This window comes from Pezoporus flaviventris, unplaced genomic scaffold, assembly GCF_033815535.1.
Source record: "Pezoporus flaviventris isolate CSIRO_AGI_PZ_B2104156 unplaced genomic scaffold, CSIRO_AGI_Pfla_v1 ptg000154l, whole genome shotgun sequence".
Classification (NCBI taxonomy): domain Eukaryota; kingdom Metazoa; phylum Chordata; class Aves; order Psittaciformes; family Psittacidae; genus Pezoporus; species Pezoporus flaviventris.
In genome coordinates this window covers 727,609-748,738 of record NW_026892702.1, presented here as the reverse complement: position 1 = coordinate 748,738, position 21,130 = coordinate 727,609, and the positions used below count along the sequence as shown (strand labels likewise).

Below are 21,130 nucleotides of genomic sequence, written 5' to 3'. Positions count from 1 at the left end.
GGCAGAGCAGATATTTTTACAGTGAAAAAATACCCCAGGAAAACTCTTTTCATTTCAGGATATCTCCATAGCATCTTTATCACAGCATCAAGCAGCTGCTGTGGGTAGAAACTCAAATTGCCATAGAATAACATAATCCCAGACTGGTTTGTGTTAGAAGGGTCCTTAAAGCTCATCCAGCTCCAACCCCTGCCACGGGCAGGGACACCTTCCACTAGAGCAGCTTACTCCAAGCCCCTGTGTCCAACCTGGCCTTGAATACTGCCAGGGATGGGGCAGCCACAGCTTCTCTGGGCACCCTGTGCCAGCGCCTCAGCACCCTCCCAGGGAAGAGCTTCTGCCTAAGAGCTCATCTCAGTCTCCCCTCGGGCAGGTTAAAGCCATTCCCCTTGGCCTGTCCCTACAGGCCCTTGTCCCAAGCCCCTCTCCAGCTTTCCTGCAGCCCCTTTAGGCACTGGAGCTGCTCTCAGGTCTCCCCTTCAGGAGCCTTCTCTTCTCCAGGCTGCCCCAGCCCAGCTCTCTCAGCCTGACTCCAGAGCAGAGCTGCTCCAGCCCTCGCAGCATCTCCATGGCCTCCTCTGGACTCACTCCAGCAGCTCCACATCCTTCTACAGCCCCACATCCTTCTGTCTGCCATCCCAGACAGGTAACATTTAATTAAGAACCTGAGCAAGAAGCATGTTACCCCAATTGTTCATCTGCTTGGGCAATGACAACGTATGGGTCAGGGAGACAAGGTCCATGGTGTAACACATCCCATCCCTGCTGCTGCCGCGTTTCCCAGGGAGGCCGTTGCTTGCTGTGCTCTAAAATCTGGCCACTCCAGATGCTGACCTGAGGCCTCGGGTGTTGTGCAGGGGGGCAGTTCCTTGGCCCAGTGATGCTTTCCCAGCCTCTCTTCACAGCTTTCAAAGCAGCCTGAAGGGGAGTGGGAGCTTCAGCTGATGCAAATCCCAACCTGCTTTGGTCAGCGTTGTGGGAAGAACCAGCCTGAGCCTTGCAAACAGATTAGGAGGAGCCTGGCAGGAGCTGCAGTGGCTCCAGTGCCTGAAGGGCCTCTGCCAGCCCAGGGACCCCTGGGTCTGATAAGAAAGGGCTCCCTGCAGCAGAAAGCCCAGGGGAGGGAGTCCCCCTTGCAGCCCTCCCCACAGCCCATCCATCCCTCCCAGGCAAAGGGGACGCAGCCATCCAATGCTGCTCCCCTCCAGCAGGCTGTGTGCCTGGCTGGCCCCACACTCACAGAGCCCCATCCTCCCCCTCGGGCCCCAGAGCCCCTGCTAAGTGCTTGTGGGGTTGGGTTTTCCCACTCCTGGGAACCAAGCGTCAGCTTTTGTTGGTGAACAGACCGTAGCTTTCATGTGAAAAGGTTAGTACAGTATGTTAGTTCCTAATGAGGGGATAATAGAGTCTGATTCTCACACCCCGGGGACTGCGAGGTGACAGCAGCACGGGAGAAGGGTATTTAACACCTTTGCCCTGGGAACCTTTTCCCTTCCCAGCCGGAGTCCCCGGCCTTGCCAGGAGCAGGGAGGAGGAGGAGGAGCAGTGCCTTTGTCCCTGCTTCCCTCTCACACCCCAATGCTATCCCATTGGCACACGTGTCCTCACGGGGAGAGCACTGGTGGGAGAGCCTGGGAAACAGTGATGATGTGTTGGGATCTGGTCCCCCATCACCAGCTCATGGTGGACACCGGTGAGGCACTACAGAGTGGCTGTGGGTCACAGGGTCGGGTGAGGTAAGGTCATAGAATCATAGAATCCCAGCCTGGTTTGGGTTAGAAGGGACCTTAAAGCTCCTCCAGCTCCAACCCCTGCCACGGGCAGGGACACCTTCCACTAGAGCAGCTTGCTCCAAGCCCCTGTGTCCAACCTGGCCTTGAACACTGCCAGGGATGGGGCAGCCACAACTCCAACTCCATACCTGGGGTCAGGTGTGCAGGAGGTGGGGTGAGTCCCACTGCTATGTGTGCTGCTGAATTACGGGTGCCCTCAGTCCATGTCCCCGTGGCTGTCACCCCCCAAGGTGTCTATCAGGACTGGGGCTCATGGTGCTACCTGGGGCATCAGTGCACCAGGATTCAGGAGCTGACATGTCCCACAGAGCCTGGGCAGTGCAGCAAACCCGGCTCTGTGCAGGGAGGATTTAAGGTCTCACTGCCCTGCCTTGCTTTTCCTTCCTAAACCCAGCTCCCACCCCATCCTGCTGCAGTGGCTTAGGAGGAAGATGAACCCTGTGTGTTCATGGACCTGGGGACAGCTTGTGGCCCCTCCAATGCTGTTTGCCATCCACCACCACATGCCATCCCATAGGGTACCAGGGACAGGGCAATGTTGCCTCACCAAGGTGAGGTTTCACAGGGGCCATTGCCTGCCCAGTGGCTGGAGCCACTGCTGCTGCTCTCCTAACCACGGGGCCCGTGGATTAACCCCTTGGCTGCTGTACTTGGTGAGGGAGTTCAGTTCATTCCGCCCTTGCAGGGAGCTGGAATGTCCATGGAGCAGGAGAGACCAGTTTTGCCAAATTCCATCCCCACGCATTGCCCGATGACGAGTGTCATTGCCTGGGCTGTCACTGCATCGGAGCCTTTTGGGAGGACACCTTCCCACTGCTTTAGCAACCTGGGAATGGCAGCTTTGTAGTAACCCTTTCCTGGGTGGCCTGTTGTTCTCAGCGCGGTTACACATGGGAAACCACCAACTTGCAAGTCCCCAGAGTGCCGGAGCCACCCGTCCTTGGTTTGCTGCTCCCACCGGATCGTTCTAGTGGAACCAGAGATGCTGCAAAGCAGCAGATGGGCTCCATCGGTGCCAGCAGCTCAGCGCCGCAGTGTCCCTCATGAGTCTGGGTTGGACATCAGAGCATCAGGGATGGGGGGTTTGGGGTATGGTCTGTGCTTGATAGAAACAAGATGCTGAGGAATTCCTGCAGCTGACAGCCAGTCTGTGTTTAATAGCATGGAGCTCTGCCAGCTCCCTACCACCATCCCCATTCTGGGCACCCAGGTGATCTGTGGGATGTCTCCAAGCCAACGGTTCCCTTACTGCTGGCTTAGGCCCCTCCTCATTCCTGCCAGCTCCTGGCTCTGTTGCTCATCTCTTTTGTGCTCTCATTCACACTTTCAAATAGCAGGGCACCAATTCCAGCCTCTCTGGGGTTCCCAACAGGATCACTTCAAGTCTGTGTGCTCTGGTTCCTGAGTCTCACTTTGCGGTGACGGTGGCAATGCCACCCTGTTCTCCCTGGTGGTGCACAGTCCCATGAGCATGCTAGGCGAGTGGCAAATCCCTGCCAGGAGCTCCAAGCTGCTCACAGGGCTGGGCTGTCTTCTGCTCCCAGGAAAAACCAAAGGAAAGCAAAGGGTGGGATTTCCAAAGGAGATGGGCTTTGGGTTGGATCTTTCTGCATCCCAAGGCTGGTCATCTCCCCCGGCCTGCTGAGCTTTGGGCATTGCTGGATCAGTTGGAAGCATGGGAGCATCTCTGCTTCCCCGCAGGAACAGAAAAGGAACCTGAGCCCCAGTACTGCCTGCCCAGGTGTGGAAAAGGCTGTGGGGGGTGAGGTGGGATGGGAAAGTTGGGGAAGCAGTTATTCAGACCACCTGAACTGTCACAGCAAGGTGTGCTGCTGGTCCTTGCCTGTGGGTCAGCGCCGCAAAGCACCCAAAGAGCAAATCAGTTTGCATTTCTGTTGAGTTAGTTTTAACTGTCCAAACCTCTGGAGCAGGGAAGCCAAACCATGGTCCAGGCCTGGGGAGGGGAACCAGCAGCCCCATGGACAGGCTGTGAGAGTGATAATGTTGGGGATGATTTTGCTTTACGGAAATAGCAGCTCTGAGGTCCAGAATTCCAGGTCTGACGATCGAACCTGTGGCTATGCTCTGTGGCTGCTGTAAGGATGAGGTGAAATGTCCATAGGGCTGGAAGAAGCTCTTCCCTGTGAGGGTGCTGAGGCGCTGGCGCAGGGTGCCCAGAGAAGCTGTGGCTGCCCCATCCCTGGCAGTGTTCAAGGCCAGGTTGGACACAGGGGCTTGGAGCAAGCTGCTCTAGTGGAAGGTGTCCCTGGCCGTGGCAGGGGTTGGAGCTGGAGGAGCTTTAAGGTACCTTCAGCCCAAGCCAATCTGGGATTCTGTGATATTCCATGAGTGGGTTGGAGAGGCTCTGACCTTTCCAAAGATGCTGCACGGACACATATAAGCAAGACAGTCATGGTCCTTCACTGACAGCAATTTTGGGGTGGTGAAGGCCACTTTGGGAGCTATTATGGAGCAGCTGCTGCCTGCCTCTCCCAGCCAGACCTGTCCTCTGCAGGAGGGGCTGCAAGTGGACCCAAAGGTGGGGGGGTTGGAGCAGTTGCCCACCGTGGTGCATGGGTTCACATCATCTGTAGGCCCAAGGGGGAGCTTTCTGGGTCAGCTTGTGCGAGGCTGCTTGCACCAGAGGAGCTGTTTCGCAGCCGAGGTAGGCTGAGGTGCAGGCATCGCCCTGCCCGAGTGTGCCGAGATGTTTAATTGGAGTTCAACAGCAGCCTGGGAAAAAGGTGTCTCGTCCTATTTCTGGGCTGCGTTTTGTCGTAGAGCCGCTGGCCCCGCGCGAGCCGAGCCCCGATGCACAATGAGCCCTTTATGTGCCTCTCCCGCGGCTCGCCCCGACCCTGAACTTTCCCATTAGCTGCTGGCGCCGTGCCCTCGCGCCTGTGCCCGCAGGGAGCTGGGGCGCACGGGATGGGGCACGGCAGCGCCATGGCCGTCCCTGTGCTTTTGGGTTGCAGAGGGGACAGGGTGCGGTGTCCAGGGGAGGGCCCATCCCAGCAGCTGCGCGTGGGTGTTTGGATGGGCCCAACATGTGCTGCTCAAAGCAGGCTCCAGCATGGAGCCGTAGGATGCAGTGTGACAGCGGTGCACATGGCAGGGCGCTGGGGTTCAGTGGGATGCCACCCGGGGACACAGTGCTGGCCTGAGGGACCTTCACCCAAGGGATTCTGAAGAGGTTGCCCACATAGATTAAAGGTTCCATTTTTCACACCCCAGTGGGATCCAGAGTTTGGTCCCATCCCTCTGCCCTGCACTGGGAAGATGCTCAGCCCTGCCCGGAGGAGCCAGCGAGGCTGCAGGACAGGATCCTCAGTCCCTGGGCACCCAGGGTGGACCCTGAGGAGTGCAGCCACCATCCCGAGGGAGCTGGGAAGGAATGTGAGGAATGAAGCACACACCTTCCTTCCCAGCTTTGCCTCCATCAGCGTTTCCCACTCATTTCCTCTACAGGTGAAATTATTTTGCCACCATTTGCCTGTTCATCAGTGAAAGAGCAAGACTTGCTTTGGTGGGGCTGGATCACTCCTCTTGCTATCTCTTCCAGCTTTGCCTCCTCCAGTTGGCCACTGAAACAGTAGAAGGCAAATCTCTTGGGCCCAACAAAAGCCTAAAACCCAGCCCCATGTTCATGTGTGTGTTACCCCTTTTCACCTCTCCTGGGTGTGACACGCACATGCGGTGCTCGACAGCTCCTCGTCCCCCTGCTGTGTGAGGTGTGGAGGTGTCGGGGCCCCCAGGAGCACACTTGTCCCACCACAGTGACCTCACAAGTCACCACCACTCTGGGGTTGTGTTATCATGTCTGGGAGGTGTCAGGCTGGGAACAGGGGAATCAGTGCACAAGGTCTCGGAGGTCTCTCCTGTGGCTCTTGCCTGGGCTGCTCCCAGGGGACGTAGGTCCCAGTTATCAGCTCACATGGCCTCTTTCTGAGACATTTATGGAGAAGTCCTGCAAGAGGTGGCATTTTCCCTCAGCATGAGATGCACTTGGTTGTTCTCAAAGGAGACGCTGCTCCTTGTGAGCTCCTCTGAGCTGGAAATGCTGCCAGAGGCCATGGGATGAGCTGCACCACCAAGGACAACCATTGTACCCGATGGTGGGAGCCTTCCAAAGGTCCCTGGCACCAGCCTCGTCCTCACCAAAATCCCTACTTTTTCTACCCTACTTCTACCAAAGCTTCCTCAGTAAGTTTGAGGCCCCTGTGGCAGCATAAGGCCTGTGCACTACAGCCATACGAGTCCAGCTTCAGTCCCTTCAGGGGCTGTGCAGAGAGAAGGATGCTGGCAGGATGAATCCGGGAGGTGGTCCTGAGGGTTAGAATTGCTCCTATTGCCTGTGTTCCCCTCTGTCCTGCTCTGGACATGCAGTACCGTGAGCAGGGGCCACAGAAGAGCTGTGGGGACCTTCTGCTCCTTCAGGCTTGGTGGCAGGGATGAACATCCCAAACTGCCCAGGAGCATTGTGCAGAGGGACCGACGCCGAATTCGGCCCTTCCCATGGTGACATCCCGGCTGAGCGTGTGACCAGCAGCACCATGATCCCCTCCATTGCTGCTCCGTTTGTCAGGGAGCTTCCTTGGCCCTAGTGGCCCTGTGAGATGAGCAGGGTCTGCACAAGAACACCTTTATCCCAGAGGCCTTGGCCTGTGCTTGAGCGAACACAAGCAGGGGTATGGGATGTTTCTGCTCTCTGTGAGGACACGTCTTGACTCAGAGCAGGGAGGAGTCTTGAGCTGCAAGGAGAGCAAAGCCTGGGGAGCCTGGGCTCCTCCATCAGCAGAGGCTGTGAGGAATGAAGGGTGGTTGATGGGCAGGTCTGCTCCTGACCTGGGGCCTCTGGTGATGCGGTGAATGACCACAACTGGAACATCTGGGAGGCTGAGCACTGCCGAGCCCTGTCTGGGCTGGGGCCAAGGACAGAAGCTCTGTCTGGGGGTCTGCAGGGCTCTCAGAGCCCTTCTGCCATGGTGAGGGACAGCCAAAGCTCGTGCATTTTTCCCCTTGCTGATGGAGAGCGGGGCTGCCCAGCCTGGGCTGGGGACCTGTGTGGGGTGGAGATGGCCGTGATGTGGTATGAACCTACAAGAGCACCCACCATCCCAGGGCACGTTTCAGCACTGCTTGAGGGAGGGCAGGATCTGACCCTCTTGGGCTTCAGCCTGTTAGTGCTGGCAAGATGGACTTCCTCCAACCTTCTCTCCAGCAGCCTAGGGGTTGAACAGGGGTTTGAAGGGGCTGGTGTCTTCTCTTGGAGGGGCTTTGGGAGCTGTAGGGCTGCCAGGCAGGATGTGATTGGGTGTTCAGTGCTGGGCATGGCTCCTCTGGGCTGGAGCCAGTAAGTGGGAATGAAAAATCACTGAGACTTTTCCCCTGAGACGGGGAGATCCCTGGGGGACAGCACCAAGACAATGGCATTTGGTGAATAGTGACCTCAGGAGAGGCAAATCCCCCTGACCCCGAGGGATTTCCAAGTGACTGAGAGCATGTCCTGACTTCATCATGACGCCAATGGCAACAACTGCATCTGCAAAGGCAAATACTTGCTCTGTGTCCCCACTGAGAGCCTGTGAGGGGCATCCCCACCAGCAACTGCTTCCCTCTGGGGTGAAATGCATCTGGGGAAGGTGGCCAATGTTGAGATGTGTGGATAAACCCAGCAACGTGCCCATCCTTGAGGGAAGGGGCAGCATCACCCCGAGGGCATCCCAGCTGGTGGCCACTGCCTGAGGATGGAGCCCAGTGGCTTCCCAGCCCTGCCAAGCACCCCAGGAGGGGTGGTGCCAGCAAGGCAGATGTGATGTGAGTAATCCACCTGCGGCTCCAGGTGTACCTGAAACCCACCCCCCCGTGGGGCTGCCGGCAGGGGCTGCCTGTGCCCCTCAGTGCTCTCCCTCCTCATGGGCTGCCCATGCACTGCCCATGAGCCAGCCACTGCCCCCACTGGGATCCCTTAGCTCAGGGCCGCATGCCTCTGACAGCTTCTTCCAGAGCCCTCCTTGGCCAAGCAAGGGTGTGCATAGAACCACAGAACCACGGGATGGTTCGGTTTGGAAGGGACCTTAAAGCCCATCCAGTTCCACCCCCCTGCCGCAGGCAGGGACACCTTCCACTAGAGCAGCTTGCTGCAAGCCCTGTGCAATGGAGCAGGTACCTCTGTGCCACTCAGAATGAAATCACTAACCACAAACATTCTAAGTAAGTTCTTCTTGGCACTGCTTCCCATCCAAGGACCTCGGTTACAGAGGAAACTTCCAAATGGAGCTCATTCTTCCCCCTCAGTTCTAAAGGCCTTGATCTGCTCTCTAGGTTTCCTTTCACTGAGGAAAGTTTGCAACCCTTTTGTACCATGTCAAGGGACGACCTGGCCCTCGTGCCTGGCTCCATCCCTGCATGCTTTGTGCCCAGGCAGTGACAGGTTTTGGAGCTGTCCCATGCTCACAGGGACCATCCCAAGGCGAGAAGCGGTGCCAGGCTCTGTGCAAGGCCAGCATAAATTCCCTGTTCCAGGGACACCCAGGGTGTCCTCAGCCTGCAGCTCAGCCCTGAAGACTTGAGTGGGGAACCTCATCCCTCCTCCAATGCCAACAGTGCTGCCAGGAGCTGCAGCAGGAGCAGCACCCCAACAGCCTGCCAGGGGCAGCATCACCATCTCGGTGGGTTTGGGGTGCCAAACACACCCAGGGTGTGATCCCAAGAGGCAGGATGGAAACCTCCACCAGCAGCAGGAGCCCTGCAGGAGCCCAGCATCGCTCCTTCCCTTCTGCAAAGTGTCAAACCTGCTTCCAACCACTTCCCATCCACATACAGGGATCTGCCACTGCCCCAGCCCTGCAGGGCGCAGCTCTGGGATGGAGCTGGAGCTTCAGACTGTCTTGTATATGGGATGGGGAGTCCTGGGCTGGGGGTGTCTCCACCAAAATGATGCCAAAGGTTTGCTCCTTCTCTCATCACTGCCACTGGGTATGAGAGAAACAGGTATGCTCATGGGCTGGCTGCTGCTCATCGTGGCTTTCTGATGTAGGGCTGAGTGGAAGCACAGGGCACAGGTTTGGGTTTGCTCTTATGGGGCTGCTGTGCTCAACTGCTCTCCCCAGAAGTGAACATTGCAAACCCTTTGATTAGGGAAAGAGAATGGATCAAAAGAACTGGGTGGGGTTTAGCTAAATCCAGGAGGAGAAGGCTGTTAGGAGTGACAACAGGGCTGACAGTGCTGCCCTTTGACAGGTACCTGGGGAACCTGGAGCCCTGTGTGCCACTGCAGAGCCGATGTGGGTGCTGGCAGCCCAGCAGCAGCTTCACAGGCTCACAAGTGTGTCGAGGCAGAGAAATGTGCTGGGCACAGCTTTGTTCTCCCTCTCTTTGCTCCTGGTGTGGGCAGGGGGGTGTTTGAGAGAGCTGCGAACAGTTTGGCTGTGGCAGGTCTAGGGGAGCCTTTCCTGCTCTCCCCTCTCCCCGCAGTGGGGGGTGGCAGGCCAGGTCCAGCTCAGCCTGATGGGAGGCTGTGGCTCACCCCCATGGGGAGCAGGTCTGGGGCAGTTGGATTGATGTGCAGAGCCAGAGCTGGAGGGAATTGCACTCCTCGGGTGCAGGGAAGCCGCAGCTCTCCCTGATGGGCATGACAGTGGCTTTGATTCCTGCAGGGTTGAAGCTTCTGCTTCAAAATGAAAGTATCCAGCCCCCAGCATGTCCTAACACTGCCATGCAACCAAAGGGCCGCATCTAGCACACGTGGCTGTGTCCAGGGCAGGGGACCCGCTGCTGGACCATGCTGAAGCTGGTTTGTGTACCTGGGCTTACCCCATCTTCAACCAACCCATCCTTCTGCCCAAGTGTGCCTGTGGGACATGTTCCTGCAAGGGACAGACATCCCACGGGTGCGATCGGGGTGAGGAGGTGGGTCCATGGGCCCTGCCAATGTCTCATTACCTCTCTGAGTACCGTGCTGCCTCCCTCCCCTGCCACAGCCACACTGCTGGCAGCAGCACCAATTCCAGTGGGCACCTGCCCAGCGTTCCCACCCATGCATGGCCCCGGAGAGCCCGGCTGGCAGCACAGCACATCCCTGCACCCTGTGGGGTGAGCTCAGGCCAGGGATGAGCCCAGCCTGTCAGTGAGCTCAGCCTAAGGACGAGCCACTACCTGGGGGTGAGCTCAGCCTGGATGAGGAGTGATGGTTTTAAACTAAAATTGGGAGATTCAGGCTGGATGTGAGGAAGAAATTTACAGTGAAAGGATGAATGGTGAAACACTGGCACAGATTGCAGAGGTGGCGGATGCCCCATCCCTGGAGACATTCCAGGCCAGGCTGGACGTGGCTCTGAGCAACCTGATGAAGATGTCCCTGCTCAGTGCAGGGTCATCGGACCAGGGCAGCTTTGAAGGTCCCTTCCAACCCAAACCATTCTATGAGGCCCTGCCTGGGGGTGGCCTTAGGCTGGGGATGAGCCCCTCCTGGCGGGGTGGGTTGGGGCCGGGCAGGATTCCCCCTGGGAAAGGGGGCTGCAGGCTCACAGGGGCCGGCTCGTTCCGCAGGCTGGGGGCGCTCGGGGGGAGCCGTCCCTGCCCGTTCCCAGCCCGTTCCCAGCCCGTTCCGCCTCCCCGGAACCGGTTTTTCTGCCCGGGCCGTTGTTGCCGGCGCGGGCAGAGCGCTCCGGGCGCGCGCACGGCTCCTTTCTCACGCTGCCTGTTGGCTGCCGCCTTTGGATCCCCCTTCTCTGCCGCAGTTCCTCCTCTCGCACCGGTTAAAGCCGCGTGGGGAAGGGGGGGGGGGGTGGCTCCCTCCCCCTGCCTTTATCCCCATTCGCACTGGGGGTGCCCACGATGAGGGGACAGGCTCCATGTGGGGAGCTTGCCTGTGGGTACCGAAGTGCAGTCTCGGCCCTGGGCCAGCCCGCAGGCTGCCCCCGCTCCTTGGGCTGCTCAAGACTCCGTGCCTCTGCAGCTATTCGGGTTTAGTAAAAGGTGATGGTTCTGGTGCAGCTGCGTGCTCATGGACACTGGTTCCCACAGAGCATGGTGTGGGTTGGGAGCTACCGGGGGGACTACAGGGGCTCCCACCGAGCGCTGAGCATCCTACCCCCTGTGGCATGGATTTAAGGCCAGGCTTGAGAAGGGACGTGTACCTGGTGTAGATGGCATGGGGAGCATGCGAGGGCTGCTCCGCATCTCCCGGGGTTAGCTGTGATGAAGTGTTCCAGCCCCAGCGTGGCAGGAGGACTGCAGGGAAGCCTGGCCTGCAGTGAGCCATGCCCAGAGGACAAGGCTCCTTCCCTCCTGCCACCCCACACCACGGACCAGGCAGGGTGCGGGTGCGATGTCCCAGTGCCTCAGCAGATGCTGCCCTCCACCCCGAGGTGAAGCACGCCGGCAGGGACGGGCAGGTAGCGCCGATGGTGTCTGGCTCCAGCGGCCCCGGGGGCCCCCGCACTGCCCCACGGGCAGGCCCGGGTACCCAGGCAGACATAGAACCTGAAACATGAGCCCAACTTCCCCGGTCAGCCCTGCCCCTGCCCGCTCACCCCTGTCACTGCCTCCAGCCCTGCCCTGCTCGCACACACCTCTCACTGCTGCTGACTGGAGCCATCGGCCCCCATCACCCTCCCAGGGAGAGAGGAGGCAGCAGGGATGAGGGTGAGGATGCTCGTGGAGCAGATGGCCATGGAGGAGCAGAGTCATGCAGCCACCTGGCCCAGAGTAGCCTCAGCCACTTGTACAGGGTGGAAAACTGCTCGGGGGGGGGGGGGGAATTTGAGAGCTTTTGGGGCATGGCTTCCAGACAGACACAGCTTCAAGGGCTCAATACGGGCAAGCAGAGAGGGTCCCAGGACCTCACCCAGAGGATGAGCAGCTGCCAGGAAGGAGCAGGAATGAGTAGCTTTTGGCTTAATACATAATAATTTCCTAAAGCTTGTCTAGCACTGGGAGTGGAGGATGAAGCCCCCAACATGCTGCATGTTCAGCAGGAAGATGCAGCAATGGGGCTGAGGTTCGCATCCTGCACTGGGGTTTCGTGGGACCTGTGTCTGGCAGGAAACAGCTTCCAGCATGGCCAGCATACTTTCGGGTAACAAAGAGCAGTGCTGTGCCTGACTGTTAATGATCTGAGTGTTGGACTCATCTATAGAAAGAAAAGCTTCAGTCCTTTGCAGTTGCCAGGGCTTTGACTCTAACATTCAGAAAATGCGTCTCTGTGACCCTTTCTTTCCTTTTCTGATGCCAAAATGTGATGCTCCTGAAGGCCTAGCGGGTGCTTGGCAGCCAGATTTCCACCTGCATGTCAGTTTGTGGGTGAGATCCTTTCGGATGAGCTGAAAGGACACGGCCCCTCGCTCTGCTTCCAGTGCTGGGGTGTCTTCAGAGCTCAGGTTGGGTTGTTTCCCCAGCCCTCCGGTTTACCAGCCTCCAGCAGCCTCTGGCCAAGAGCTGAGCTCTCACCACCAGCTTGATGAAGAGGAGCAGCAATGAGCTGCACTGTGGGCAGCAGGGCAAGTTAACCCTTCTCCTGCCATGGCACAGGCTCCATTGAGTTGCTCCAAATCAAACTGGGGCAGGAGTGTGTGCCCTGGAGCTGCATGGTGCAGGTCTGCACACCCAGGAAGGGTTAACGCGCACCCCAGGGATGGATATAAAGCACATTCATGCAGGCAGGAAGGCAGTGCTGGCACAGGGGAGAGGAGGCGTTGGTGGTCAGGCAGGGAGGAGGGTGGGAAGGGACAGCTTTGCCCCTGGCAGCTCCTGGCACCAAGCTCACCCTAAAACGAAGGCTCCAGCGATGCTGCCTATAACCTCATTATAAGGCAGTTATTGCTGGTTTGGCTTTGTTATTAAAGTCGTTGTAAGCCCTGGGAGCCTGTCCTGGAGCAGCACCCCACTGCGCTGGGTGCTGTATAAACAGGGCTTGCAGCTACGGTGAAGGTTGGGTCAAGGGTGCTGGGGCAGCTCCAGGTTTTTGGAGGAGCTCAGCCCCTATCTCAGCAGCTCACAGCCCTGCTGGGAGCAAACACGAGCAAGTGAGACTTGAGCCGGATGAAAGGCAGCTGGAGGAGACGGAGGGATCTGAGGGGGGACGTGAGTGGTGGGGGGGGGGGTGAGCATCGCTGTTTTTCCCCTGGGAAATTCAGCTTTGCATGTGGGTTTAGGTGCAATGTCAGGTGAGATTCTCATCACTGCAAAGGCCTTGAGGTACTGAAAAAGGCTTTCAGTGCAGCTGACATTAGGCGCTGAGTACCCACAGCAGTGACAGCGGGATGGGGTTTGTGGTTAGGGACCTGCAGCCATCTGCACAGCGAAAACCAGAGATCACAGCACCCAGGTCCCATGTCTACCGGATGCTGAGCCTGCTCTGGCAGCCTCCACGTGGTACCCGGTGACGTGCTTGTGCTTTCCCTCCCATCTAGGGCAGGGCAGGGCAGATGGACCTCTGCAACCTAAAACTCACATCCTCGTCTCTCACTTGGAGCACCTACAAACTGGCAGGTGAAAATGGAGATGGGGGGAGCCCCAAAAAGGAAACCAGAGGGAGCTGGGATGCCCTGACAAGGAGACAGTGGGAGCTGGGGTGTCCATAGAGCCTCTGGGGCTCCATCACCTCCCATCTCCCCAGTCTGGTCAGCAGCACAGCTCCGCTAATCTGCCCATTTCAGTGCCCATGGCTGGTGCTCCCAGACAAGCAAGGCCCTTCTAGCTGTCAGGTGAGCCTTTCCCAGAGCTTATGCAAATGATACTAATTAAAGGCATTCTTATCTGTTCGATTTCCCACACCTTTTGCCTCCGAGGGGGATAGAAAACTTCATGTTCTAACTCTGTATTTCATGGCAGTCGGAAGGACTGCCTAAGGAAAGTGTTGGGAAATGCAGCGGGTCACTCCTGGTGAGAAGAGCTGGCTTATGCAAGTGTTGAAACACTTTATTATGCATGAGAAACCTTCCAGAAATGGATGACTAATAGCAAAGCGGGAGCAGAGAAAGCAGTGGGAACGCAGTACCAGGCTGGCATGGGATCCCATGTCATCTTACCAGCTTAGCAGGGTTGGGCTAGGTCAGCACTTGCTCTCAGAGTACCTGGCTGGTGATGAGGGAAGTGATCTTAATGATTCAATAAACAGAGCCCTTCCCTCTTTGTGAACCAAAATGCCCCTGTACGATGCCAGGAACCCACCAGCAGCCCTGTGTTTCCACCAGAGCATGTTACTTAGCTTGATCGGTGTAAAAACACTGGTGCTCATTGTGCAGGCAGGTCTGGAGGGGGGTGCATGGGCTGCACCCCCATGTGGGACCATCACGGCTCATCTCCTGGCACAGCTCTCGCTGTGTTCATTGGCAGATGGGACTGCCCAGGTTTTGGTGGCTGCTCAAGACTGTTGCATGCACCAGGCATTCCCTGGAAGGACCAGGCTAACGCAGCCATGCATCCCATCTGCTGATTGGGTGGGTTTGCTGGTCCCCAAGGACAGAGCAGGAGCAGGAGTGTTGCACCTTTATGCTTCCCAGGTGCTGGTGATAAGGGCAATGAGAAAAGCTGTTGGCATAAAGGGGTTTCCCAGTGAGCTGCTTTCTGAAACGCTTCTGGAGGTGCAGCTGTGCCAGGGCCTGCTCTGCAGCCAGAGTTGGTCCCTGCACTATAGGGTGTGGGGAGCTCTGGTCGCATTGCTGAGGTGCCTGTTCTTTGTGCAAGGACCTTGAAGGCACTGCAGGTCAGAGAGGAAGCGGGCTGGAGGAAGAGGAGTGTCTGAAGGTCAAAGAGTGCAGCAAGGAGGAGCTGGAGACTTGGGAACAGCAAGTGAAAATACACCTGTGGGCAGGTCATGGAACCATGGAATAGTTTGTGTTGAAGGGAACTTACAGCTCAGCCAGTTCCAAGCCCCTGCCACAGGCAGGGACACCTTCCACTAGAGCAGGTTGAGCATGATCAAAGTCCTGGCTTGTGTTTGGAATTTGTTACCCGGTTTTCTTTCGCTGTCCTTCCCACCATCTCCCTCCCTTCTGGGTGCTCTCTGCTTTGGGTGATGAGCAGATCTGCTGGAGGCAGACCTGTCTGCATCTCCTGGACTTGGAGGCTGCACATGGGCAGCCTGTGCTAGGGAGAGAGCTGCTGAGCCTCGGCATCCTGCACGCCTCCTCTGGGGAGGTTTCTCATCTCTAAGTCCCTGAAAGAAACTCTCAGTGCTCAAGGACCATGCTTTCACAACCGAAATGAGAGTTGCAGCCTCCATCCGGAGGAGTGGCCCTTTCACCAGATGATATCCATCTCAGAGAGAAAGAAAGGGAAGAGGGTAGGCGGTGAGTAGGAAAAGAGATATCACTCCAGGTGGCTGTTGAATAGTCCTGTGATACAGCAGCGGAAGACGCCCAAGGAATTGTCCTGACATGAGCTGCCCTGGATTGCCCCAGAGAGTTCACGCTGGGCCCTGTTGTCCTTCACAGCTGATTCCGGTACACTGAGGATTTCCCAAGCCAGAAGCTCGCCAGGCAGAGGGTTGTGTCTCACTGATAAAACCCCTGCCAAGGACATCCCTCAGTGACACTGGAACATGACGTTTGGTGGAAGGAGCCCTGTGTGCCCAGGGACCATTCTGGGGATAGCTCCTCTGGGCAGAGCTCAGCATCACCAAGATGCATTCTGTACTGCTTTGGAGATCTAGCTTTCAGGGGTATCAAAACTCACTCCACTGCTGCCTGAACTGCTCAGATTCTTCCACGTATGTTGGGCACCAGCCTACGGACTTCCAGCTGAGCTCCTGCTGCCATCTTTGGCCAAGCTCACACTGGCTCCTGGTGCCCTTTTTGAGACCCCGTTGCGTGCTGGACTCAAGTTTTCTTTGAGCTGCTTGGCTTCCTGGGTGGAGGCGCAGCAAGGGAGCAGGATGGTGAGATGGCCTCAGAGCTCCGGGCTGAAGCATCCAGTCCCTCGAGTCCCAGGAGGTTCATGCGTCACTGCTGGTGAAATCCCCACCCAGGAGGGCTGGGAGAGGCTGGGATTGTCCTAAACAGCAACAAGCACCAGATGGGCTGCCAGCATTGCAAAAGGATGTTTCACCTGCCCGGTCCTTGGCCCCGCAGACAGGGACAGCCCCAGTGCCAGGCAGTGTGGTGGGGACATGCGCCTTGCACCCTCCTCGTCCTTAGAATGACTGAATCACTGAATCAGCTGGGTTGGAAAAGCCCTTTAAGCTCATCCAGTCCAACCCTTACCCCAGCACTGCCAAGGCCACCACTGCCCCATGGCACTGAGGCCTCGTCTCCACGCTGTGTGAACACTCGCAGGGACGGTGACTGCAGCCCTGCCCTGGGCAGCCTGTTCCAATGCCTGAGCACCCTCTGGGGCAGGAATTGTTCCTCAGCTCCATCTAAACCTGCCCTGGTGCAGCTTGAGGCCGTTTCCTCTTGTCCCATCCCTTGTTCCTTGGGAGCAGAGCCCAGCCCCTCCTGGCTCCATCCTCCTCTCAGGCACTTGTAGGGAGCCATCAGGTCCCCCCTGAGCCTTCTCTTCTCCAGACTAAACCGCCCCCCCCAGGTCCCTCATCCGTTCCTCATCACACTTGTGCTCCTGTTCCAGTGAAGATTAGAGGACACCACCCTCATCCTTGATAAGGACATGGCGAGCAGAGCCCGGGGAGGCAGGGGAGGTGTCACAGCCATCGCCCCCCGCCCAGGCAGCCAGGATTCAGCACCAGCCCCAATGGGCAGCGCAGGGGCATCAGAGCAGGGGCGTTCTCGCCCCGCTTTGCCCTGGCTGTGCCGTGCCAGGGGCACCCGCGCCCGGCCGGGCAGGGGCTGGTTCACACGGGGCGCTGGAAGCCGGGCTGCCGTGGGAAAGTGCGCCCGCCATGGCTCCCGAGCGCCGGGATTGCTTCAGCGGGGGTGCAGCCAAGATCCATTTCACAGAGGGCAGAGCAGATCTCGGCTGGGATTTACCGGTGACTCAGCGTGCGCTGGCACGGGCTGCCCCAGCGTGAGAACGGCGGCGCTGCTCCTCCTCCGGGCTGTGCCCGCGGCCACCCTGCGGCCCGCGGGGCACCGGCCACCGCCTCTGACGGGGGCGCGGGCTGCAGCCCCGGCCCCCTCCCCACCACCTGAGCCCCTTTCCCCCCCATGGCCCCGCACTCACACCAGGCGCTGCCCAGGCAGGACCGCGTGAGCGGAGACTCCCGTCACAGCGTCCCTGGGGCAGCGCTGGGCTGTGGGGCAGAAGCCGCTGCCCCCACCCCGAGCCAGGCACAGGGACCCTGAGATGTTGCGGGGTTGATGTTGTGTAGGGGACGTGTTTGCTATTGGGTCGTAGCCCCTGCTTACAGCAGTGGCAGTGTTCCGAGGAGCCACCGTCTCACTGCCAGGGAGATTTTTGCCCTTACATCCACCCCACTCCATGGGGCCACAACTAATCCTGTCATGATGGATGTGGAGAAGCCAAACCTTCCCAAGGAGCGACAACCCATCCCTTCCCCAGCAGAGAGGCTCCCCGCTTCCCTACCCTTAAAATAACAGCAAGATCCATGCAAAAACTGCTCCACATCCCCAGGTGGTGGCATTCAGATGCAGATGACTGTGGGAGCCGTGTCCCAAGGCTGGAGCTGAGCATGGAGCCTGAGGCCACCACTGGCCCCTGCATGGCAGGCTCAGCTGGGCCCATGGAGGAGGCAGGCTGCCCCGCTCGCTGCGTCTCCTCTGGCTCCTTTTGGCAAGGCATTAGAACAATTAATTGCAGTTTTTTATTACCGCTAATTGGCACTGCTCTGAGTGGCTGATCTGGCTCCTGCGCCTGCCCTGTGCTGTGGGGAAGCTGAGGTGGTGAAGGCCCGGAGGCTGGGAGCTGGTGTGGGGCACAGAGCCTCTCGGCAAGTGTCTGGCAGCCCCAGGGGAGTGGGAAATGCCAGGTTATCCCTGGGCTGCCAGGGCGAGCCTGACCCAGGGGGTGTCCCTAGTTTACAATGGAGATGAAGCTTGGAGAAGCAGAGAAGTTTGCCTGAGGTTGCTCATTGCATCTGAGGGGGAGCCAGAAGCCCCTCCTGCCCAGCGTGCTGGCACCAAACAACCAAGGGGGGGCTGTTGAGGTAGATTTTGGGGTTGTGATGAAGGGGAAATGAGGCTATGTCCACACAGGGTGCATGTCCATGCCTGGCAGGGAGGGCTGTTTGTCCTTTGTATCCCTGCTGCACCCATCCTGGTAACCGCATGGTTTGGGACCTCTCTGGGAGCATCTGATACATCCCGGTAGAGCTGGTGCTGCTGCTGCTGCCCCACATCTCTGCCAGTGCCAGGCTCAAGCCCCTCTTCGTGTGCAGCCCCCTCCCCATCAGCACTATCCTGTGGGAGTGCCTGGCACACATGTCCGGGAGCTGCCCGACACCAGTCCCTGCCTGCTGCAATCCCACCCATTGAGCCACACCAGGGATGTGGATCCCTGCTGGGTGGTGATACCCATGGCTCCAGGTCCAGCCTGTGCAGGCTCAAAGGAACCGTCCCATCCGTCCCAGCCTGCAGCATCAGCACCGGCTCCACCCGTAGCATCAGGGGCTGTCCCACAGCTGCGGGTGACATCAGTCACAAAAGAAGGAGCCCATCCATCTGTCTGCTTCTCTTCTTATGCCTGGATCTGTCTGTGCTCCTCTCCTGTTTTTCTCAGCCATCTTTCAGGATGGATCAGGCACAGCTGAGCTGGTGCAGAGCTGAGAGAAGGGGAGGCAAAGGTGTGCAAAGGAGCCTGTGAGCTCCAGTCCTCATTCCTCCAGGCAGCTGAAGCTTGGAGAGATCAGATCCAATGGTATTGGGTGGCCGCTATGGGTTGCAGTGTCACCATCTCTTGTGCGGGGCTGGCAGTGAACTCCATAGTGGCATAACCTGATGGGATAACTCCCAGGGGCTGATGTGGCTCTCCAGAAATACAGGTTTGCTCAAATAAGAGAATCTTTGTTTCCCTGGGTCTCCCCCAGCTCCAATCCCCAGGTGTCAGGGTTTGAATGTGTTTTGCCCTGCATAGGGCAGGGAGCTCAGTCAACCACTGCAGCCCCCAGGATGAGCGAGGGACAGGCCACGAGCTGGAGCAGCATGTGGTGGTCTGACCCATGTCTGCAGGAGTGAGAGTGCCCTAATGCTTGAGTGCAAATCAAGGATTGCTGCAAAATTCCCTATAAGAAGTGATGCAGCAGCTCCCATGTCACTTGGGTGCTTTCAGGATCACACCTTGTCCATCTCTGTCTGGGCTGGAGCCACGTGGCTTCAGGGACTGCCAGGGATGGGGCAGCCACAGCTTCTCTGGGCACCCTGTGCCAGCGCCTCAGCACCCTCACAGGGAAGAGCTTCTGCCTAAGAGCTCAGCTCAGTCTCCCCTCGGGCAGGTTAAAGCCATTCCCCTTGGCCTGTCCCTACATCCCTTGTCCCAAGCCCCTCTCCAGCTTTCCTGCAGCCCCTTCAGGCACTGGAGCTGCTCTCAGGTCTCCCCTTCAGGAGCCTTCTCTTCTCCAAGCTGACCCAGCCCAGCTCTCTCAGCCTGGCTCCAGAGCAGAGCTTTGGAGCAGCATCTTCAGTTTCTGGCCAAATCATGCTGGGGCTGGGGAGCGTGTGCTGGTTATGTGGCGGCTGCTGGTGGAAACAACTTTCCTGCAGCTCTGCCCTGCAGCAGGGACATGGTGCAAGCTCATTTTCAAACAAATCATCCTCCCCCCGTGCTCCCGCAGGCAGCTGTGTGGGAAGCAGGGGCATCGCTGTACCTGGCTGTGAACCCAGCGCTGCTGCAGCCAGCGCACTGCAAACCAGCAGAGCAGCCGCGGGGCCGCGCTCGGGCCTCTCGGGAGGTGCAAAAACCTCTCTGGTTTCAACAGGGTTTGGAGCGAAGCCCCAGGCAGGGATCTTGTTCGGGTGGGTGAAGTCGTGCACCTCACTCCCTGCCTGCCTTGGGTGCAGCGTGCTGGAAACGCTCTGCAAGCAGAAAACAGCCCCTAAGAGCAAGCAGCTGATGAGAGGTATTACAGCACATCCCAGCATCCAGCTCCAGCCCAAGCAGGGAAAGGAGAGGGAAGCTGTTGGAGCTGGGTGCACGCTGCCCAGCAGATCTGGTGTCTGCTCCTTTTGGGTGCAGCCCATGGCACCCAGCTCGGGTGCTCCTCAGTGGGGTTTGATCTGCTCCTTGAGGGGTCTGCTTCCCCAGAAGGCAGCACCCAGCATGCGCAGATGTTCAGTGACCTCTCTGGGCACATTTTGGCAAACCAAAGATGAGGGAGAAAATGCGACTCGGTGCTTGTGGTGCTGTGGCAGAGCTGGGCTGAGTGGAGCGAGCCAAGACCCCAGCATATCTCGGGGTCTGCAGCCATCCTTCCGAGCGTCTGTGAGACAAGGGAGGACAAATCTTGGTTGATGTTTGTAGGTAACCTCCATTGCTGGTGTTTTCTGGCATCGTATAGGGCTGGGTAGTGAGGACTACCTGGGGTGGACTGCAGCACTGCCAGCCTGGCATGAAGATGTGGCTAAGCAGCATAAAGATGAGAGCCTCTGGAGAGGAGGTTCTTGTGGCTCGTGAACCCTAAAATTTGTGTCTGGTGCCATTCTGCCACCTGTCTTGGTGGGACAGGCCTTGCCCCACGTCCTGCTGAGGTGTGGGGCACCCACACCCCCTGACAGCCTCTGGGGGTGCCTGGTGTGGCAGGAGATGCTCAGAGAGCGCAGATGCCATCACCCTGACCTCCCTTTTCTCTCTTGCAGGTGTGCAACTGCGACAAGTACCTGAAGGTCTCAAGGGAGAAGATGAGGCAGCTGGTGGAGGACAGCAGGCAGGCACCGGGGGCTGGCAGCACAGGTAAGTGCGTGGGTGCCCATGGTGGGAGCGATGCTCTGACCCCAACCTGTCCACTCCCACCTGGGATGCGCTGCCCATGGCGGACTGAGCCATCCCACTCAGACTGGGGTTCTCTCAGAGGGGAGAATGGAGTCTCCTGCCACCACCCTGCTGCACAGAGCTGTTCAAACCCACTTTGTGCCCGGCTGAGCTTGTGCACTCTGAGTGCACCGCCCCCAGCCCGCCACCCCAGCTGCCCCTTACTGCCCTGCAGGTACCGGGTTGTGCGTAGGGTTCGCAGCCCAGGGTGGTTTGGTGAAAGCTCAGCTTGGGCTGTGAGATGCCTCCTGGCTGGTGCTGCGGATGGTGCCTCTCACCTGCACGGTGCCTCCCAAACTAGGTCAGGCTGCAGGAGTGAGTCAGAGCCTCCTGCCTGGCGGGCTCGGGAGGGAGGAGGGCTCTTCCATGCAAAGCCAGGTTGGACACAGGGGCTTGGAGCAAGCTGCTCTAGTGGAAGGTGTCCCTGCCCGTGGCAGGGGTTGAAGCTGGATGAG

At 58.4% G+C, this 21,130-nt stretch overlaps 1 protein-coding gene across 1 annotated transcript in view; it reads left to right on the top strand.

Annotated features, from left to right (window-relative positions):
- Positions 1-21,130, top strand: part of EXD3 (exonuclease 3'-5' domain containing 3) — a 288,632-nt gene that overhangs the window by 257,608 nt on the left and 9,894 nt on the right. Inside the window, 1 exon segment of the mRNA XM_061479599.1 lies at positions 20,504-20,597. Within this exon segment, the coding sequence (XP_061335583.1) occupies positions 20,504-20,597 (94 nt within the window).